The sequence below is a fragment of the Cariama cristata genome, unplaced genomic scaffold (assembly GCF_000690535.1).
Source record: "Cariama cristata isolate BGI_N322 unplaced genomic scaffold, ASM69053v1 scaffold37200, whole genome shotgun sequence".
NCBI classification, from domain to species: Eukaryota; Metazoa; Chordata; class Aves; order Cariamiformes; family Cariamidae; genus Cariama; species Cariama cristata.
Window position 1 is genome coordinate 5151 of NW_009597001.1, and position 6220 is coordinate 11370.

At 57.2% G+C, this 6220-nt stretch overlaps 1 protein-coding gene across 1 annotated transcript in view; it reads right to left on the bottom strand.

Annotated features, from left to right (window-relative positions):
- The window catches only part of STK36 (serine/threonine kinase 36), a gene marked incomplete at both ends in the record, with an annotated part of 10631 nt that extends 5144 nt beyond the window's left edge, over positions 1–5487 (bottom strand). Inside the window, 13 exon segments of the mRNA XM_009708212.1 lie at positions 4–79; positions 466–571; positions 928–1025; positions 1231–1410; positions 1681–1824; positions 1936–2062; positions 2134–2333; positions 2556–2725; positions 2990–3083; positions 3479–3728; positions 3977–4107; positions 4536–4613; positions 5347–5487. Coding sequence (XP_009706514.1) covers positions 4–79; positions 466–571; positions 928–1025; positions 1231–1410; positions 1681–1824; positions 1936–2062; positions 2134–2333; positions 2556–2725; positions 2990–3083; positions 3479–3728; positions 3977–4107; positions 4536–4613; positions 5347–5487 — 1795 coding nt within the window.
- Positions 5488–6220: the final 733 nt, after the last annotated feature.

The following is a 6220-nucleotide window of genomic DNA, read 5'->3' on the forward strand; positions in this document are numbered from 1 at the left end:
CCTCTCGCAGGCTGGCATAGAAGGGGGCAGAGATGGAGGGGTATGTCGCATCCAGGCTCTCACAGAGCAGGGTGAAGCACTGGGGGAGACACAGGGGTTGCCATCACTGCAGACTGAGGTTGGGAGGAGAGAGAAGGACTATGGGGGAGGAGGCTGAGGTGGGACAGCAGAGATAGTAGGAGGACTCATGTGCTGGAGCTTCAGGGACCTTCAGCTGCATGCTGGCTGAGAGAGGACTACACGTGGAGGCACAGCCAGGGCAAGTGCCCCCTCAGAGACCTCCTTTCTGCATGTGATCCCCCCCCCAAAACCTGGGTGAGACAGCCTGCCCTGACAAGAAGGTATCAGACTCCGTGGCTGGGAGCAGGGTTCTCAGCCTGCGCTCCCCCTGACACACACACCCAGCCCCACAGCTTTTGTCCTTGGGGAAGAGGGTGGGAAGAAGGGAAACAGGGACAGCCTTACCAGGACGCCTTGCTGGCAGACTCTCATCTCGCTGTCGGCTGGCTCGGCCAGCAGCTTCGGCAGCAGAGCTAGGAAGCAGCTGACACTCTCCTGGAAGGCCTGTAGGCTGGGGGAGGCAGCAGGGGCAGAGGAGAGCATTGAAACAGGGCCCCTGGCTGTGAGAACAGGATCTGGCCAGCCCCATATGGCCCTGGCTAACAGAGCAGGCAGCACACACTAGCACTGTGAGCCACTGTCAGCAGGCGACACAAATAGACTCGTTAGCTGTGCCTTCCCCTTAATTAGTCCCACTCATGGAAAGCACTCCTCTGTGAGCACAGCAATATGGCACGAAGCGCTCAGTCTGTGATGCTTCCCCACAGAGACAGCTCCAGCCACAGAGTATGAACACCACCCTCCCACCTACTGCCGGGTCCCCTCAGTGGCCGCAAGATACCTCAGAGCACAGAGGGTTGTCCCTACCTGTCCTTTTGCCCACTCTCCTCCAGGCTGCATTCACTGCTGAAATAAACTGTGGTCACGATGAGGAGGTCTGTCAGCACCGTGATACACCAGGGCTGCTGCAGGATCCAGAAAGAAACAGCAAGTGGGGACTGTCTGCTGGCTATCCCAACACCACCGCGGCGTAATCTTCCCCCTTCTCAAGGGTGCCTGGAAGACGCACTGGTCCTGCGAGCCAGCTCCAGCAGGATGCCAGGGCCTCCTCAGCACCAGCACTCTGCAGGGCTGGAAGGAGCCCAGATTTCTCTGGGGTCCTACACCCACCTGCTTGGTGCTACCACTCTCCAGGATCTGCTTGGCTAGACACAGCAGGGACAGAGGTACATTCAGCTCTCGGCAGAAGTGGTCCAGCAGCTCAGAGTCACACCGGGTAGCCAGCAGGTTGCCCACGACACGGAGCACAGGACGGAGACGGGAGGCTCCCTCCAGCATCCCTTCCAGCACCTGGACGTAGAAGAAGCCAGAAGAGCTCATGATCAGCAGCGGTTTTGGCCTCTCCATCAGCCATGGGGCAGCCCTTCAAACCATTCAGGCAGGGGACAGCAGGGGATCAGATGGCAAGCTAAGTGCATGAGACAGCTCTGGCTCCTGAAAAAGCAGAGGATCTTTTTGCTGGCTGGACTGAGGACTCTTCCAGTGCTCCCGATCCAATCCTGGGGAAGAAGGTGGCATCCATGTCCCCAGCCGTAGTTGCCTGGGCCACGCATCACTCACCTGCTGAGCAGAGTCTGCCAGGCGGGTCTGGACACGGTGCCGGAAGGCCGGGTCCCTCAAGAGGCTCAATGGTGTACTCAGCTGCATGGCCGAGGGCTCAGTGGCCTCGATCAGGTGTTGCCACTCCTCATCGCTCTCCAGCTCCTAGCCACAGAGGAGACAGGACTGGTGCCACAGACCCTGCCTGCCCCAGGGTCTCTGTACCAGCCCCTGGGGACTGAGCCTTGCTGTGCTGACCACAAGACGCCGTCTTACCTCATTCTCCAGGTCCACGATCTCAATGCTGTGCCTGCCTTGGGGCTCTGCCCTGCCAGCACCAGGCTGCGGAGAGGCACCTGCTTCAGGAAACTCCCGCTCGTAGTCTCGAGTGATGCTGTGCTGCCTGGCCAAGGAAACAGTGCAGTCAGTGAATGACCTTGCCTTTCCCTCTTCCTCCTGTCCCAGCCTGCTCACCATGGGTTGGGAGGAGGCTCCTCCAACTCCAACACTGCCATGCTGCTCTTTCCTTGCAGGACACCAGTGTTCTTCTTGTTGGAGGCAGGCGATGGCTCCCCCTCCCCACGGGCTGCCTTCCCTGGAGCTGCTCTGGGTCTTTGCCCTGGGCATCCTTTGCCAGAGTCCTTCGTGGATGCATCACCCGCCTTCAGTTGCCCCTGGGTGATGGCAGAGAAGTTTGGTCAGGGCAGGGTTACTCTGTCAGCCAGATGGTCCCCCTAAACACCACCACCCTGAGAACCCCACATCCTGCCTTGTATGTGGCTGACACCCCAGCCTGACCCATGTCCCTTCTCTCTTTCCCCTCAGATCCCATTTCAGTGCCCCTCCTTTGCCCTGACTGTGGGACACAGCCAGGGGAATCTCACACTTTCCTATACCTTTTTCTGTGCCTCCTCAACCATCTTCTGCCGGGCCCTTCTAAGGATCCTGGACTGGCCGCTCCTGGGGGCCAGGGTATGGGCTTGCTGCTCCTTCAGGGCCTGCAGCTCTGGGGACAGCTTAGTGGTGAAGGGGTTTGAGATCCCATGCTCTTCTGTGTCATCAATCACTGGGGAAGTGAGGGGAGAAGTTCATCAGCAGCTCTCCCTTGGGACATAGGGAGAGTGATCGGCTCTGGGATCCCAGGGGAATCTGGGGGGACCCAGAGAAAGCCCAGGGACAGGAGCTAGGGGTCAGTGCTTGGAGAAAGCTGAGAGGAGGGGGGCAAAGACCAGGGTAGTAAAAATAGCAGGGCATGGTGGTCCTCCCAGCCTCCAGGCAGTAGTAGGAGGAAATGGACCTGGCCAGCACTGGAAAAAGAGCTGGTACTCACCAGTAACCTGTCCAGCAATGAAGGGGTGAGAGAGCAGCTCTGGCCACGACAGGCGCTGGCGGGGGTCCTTCATTAGTAGTCCCTGCAGGAAGCTCTACAGGGCAGCACAGCACCAGGGTCACCGACACATGCTTGGCACCCACCAGTGAGCACAGTGTACCCACCAGTCTCCCCCAGTGAGAGCACCCAGGAGGCCTGTCTTCCCTGCCTGGCTCTTGGAAAGGAGTGGTTCTAGAGCTTAGGGCAGATGGGAAGACACTTCCCAGCCCAGTAAATCACTCCTCTGCTGTTGGCCCCAGTTTCCCAGCTTATGGACAATAGTGATAAGGGTCCCCCTCCCAGGAGGCCCAGCTCTCAGACCTTTTCTATGTTCTGAAATACCTGTCAGGGGACATAAAACCTAAGAGTGACCCACCAGGGCAGCAGGCGAGGCCAAAGCTGCTACCACATTAATTGATCTCACCCCACAGACAAGGCCTTTTCCCTTACCTTGAAGGCTGGGCTTATGGCTGCAGGCCATTTGACAGGATCTTTGACGATGAGGCTGATGAGCTGGAAGATGCTGCTGGTGTAGAAGGGAGGAGTGCCCACAAATAGCTCATACAGGATGCAGCCCACAGACCACAGGTCCGCTGTGTGGTCGTACGGCTGCTCCTCCACCAGCTCAGGGGACATGTACAGTGGAGTGCCCTTAATGGAGGTCAGCACCATGGTGTGGATGCTCATGGCACGGGCAAACCTGCTCAGAGCAAAGCACAGATGGCCAGTTCAGGCTGAAATATCCATTGCAGCTCCCAGAGAGAGCCCTACGAGTTCACCAACAACTCTCCCCTTCGGAGTCCAAAACCCCCCATCCCAGCTCAACTTCTAAATATGACAGAATCCAGGTTCCCTTCCACACTCTCCCCTCCCGCTCTACAGCACCCAGGACACCCCTTGGCTGCCTCAAGGCCAAGTGTCCCCCTCAAGCTGGCCCCCAGCACCCACCCAAAGTCACAGAGCTTGACGATGCCATCTTTGCCCAGCAAGATGTTCTGGGGTTTCATGTCGCGGTGCAGGATGCGATGGGAGTGCAGGTAATAGAGTGCAGAGACCAGTTGGGCAGCTATGGTCTGGACCTGCCGGAGACATGGGAGCCTCACCCTGTGTCCCATGGTGCCACCAGGTGGCACAACCATGGAGTCCCTTATGGCCTGGCTCCCCCAGTACCCCCACACCCACCCTTGCCCTGTTTGGGGCAGGGACCAGCCCCAGCCATGGGCCAGCAGTTCCGTGGCATAGGCCAATGGCCAAGGCAGCAGCCTGGTGCTGTGGTCCTTGAAGAGGGAACAGGGAGACAGAGGTCCCTGCTGGACCCCACTGTTCCCCAGTGCAACTTGGTCCCCTCTCCATCCCCTTCAGAAGCTCTGCCAGGTAAAGCCCCGGAGGCACCCTCACCCTCCTGATGCCTCCTGGCCCACAGCAGAGACCCACTGCCTGCAGGCAGACAAATCTACTTCTCTCCATCCTGCAGCAAACACTGTGTGGCCACCGCCATGACAGTCACCTGGTCCTCAGGCAAACTTCCATCATCCTCCAGGATCTGGAAGAGCTCCCCCTCTGCATAGTCAGTCACCACCACGACCTGGAGGGAAGAGCAGCACGGTGAGATCAAGGACTCACCCAGCCACATCCCCACCATGCCCTGGGGACCGAGATAGAGCAGGGTAGGAAATCCGAGGGAGATGCTGGGGTGTCATCATGCACAGCCCATCAGCTTGGCCTCGGATCTGGGATGGGAGACAGCCCCCGTGGCTGCACTGCCAGAAGAGTCTGGCACTTAGCAGAGGCCCTGTGGCTCTCCTTATCTCGGACAGCCAGCAGAAACCAGGGAAGAGTGAAGGACAAGCCCAGAATGGTACTTCCAAGCCCAGTGGGTAAAATCACTTCCCTTGAGCTTGTTTTGAATCTGCTGCCCAAATACTTTATTTCATGCTTCCATGTGCCATAGCACAGCCTTCAGTCCTTTCTTGCCATATTCTCTCCATGAGTTTAAATCAGTGAAAAGTCAGTCTCTGAAGGGACGGATGAGGTCAGTGAAGAGCCACCCTCATCCTGTGATCCCAAACCACTCCTCTTGCAACCACTCCCTGTCCAGCTCCTTCACCTCTGCATATCACCTAGTGCACCCTACACAGCCCAGATAGCTGCTGGGTCCCCACACAGCACACACTGGAGGGCTCTGAAAAACACTGACCAGGCCCTGGGAAGGCGTCACCAGCATCTCCTGAGAAAGAGGTCCCTACGACAGCAGGGGCCAACCCTTGTTCCCCCGCCCCAGTCAAGCAAAAGCATCTGCCCAGAGTAGTTCCCTTCACCTCCTTGTCGGTCTCGAAGCTGTCGAGCATCTGGATGATGTTGGGGTGATGGAGGCCTCTCATGATCTCGATTTCCCGTTGCAAGTTCTTCAGCTCTTTCTCAGACCTCCCCATCTTGGGGATGAACTTTAAGGCCACCACCTTTCAAAGCAGGCAAAGTTGGGATCAGACCAGGGTCCTACCTGCCCTGACAGAGGCCATGTTTAACGCAAACGGGACTCAGCATTTTCCAGCTGAGCACACCGCATTTGTTCACTGGATCCCTTGGAGCTGGGGCTGTCCCCAGGCCCTTGCACATCAATGCAGGTGCTCACAGTTCTTTGCACACTGGCGTTTAAAGCAAAAAAATTTAATCAGTGAGCGCAGACAAAACTAGGACTGCCAGAAACACAGGACAGGACCTAGAGGTGCTGGTGGACAGGAAGCCTAACACGAGCCAGCAGCATGCCCTGGCAGTGAGAAGCACTAGCAGCACCCTGGGCTGTATCAACAGGCAAGAGTTGGAGTGAAGTGATTATCATCCTTTATTTGGAACTTCTTAGACAACGGCGGCAATATTGGGGCCAGTTTTTTGCCCAGATAGACATTAACAAGCTGGAGTGGGTATAGCAGAGGCCACTGGGATGGTGAGGGGGCTAAAGCATATGGGAGAATGACACAGGGACTACAAATTAAAACAGGGGAGCTTCAACTTGATAGAAGTAAAAACCATTCGCCTCAAGTATTGTCAAGCACTGGTTGTGGGGTGTTTGTCCTTGAGGTTTCACTGGACCTGAATTTAGTGTTGGCCCTGCTTTGACCAGGGGATGGACTGGAGACCTTCTAAAGTCCCTTGAACCTGAATGACTGCGCCAGCAGGAGCTGGCCGGGAATG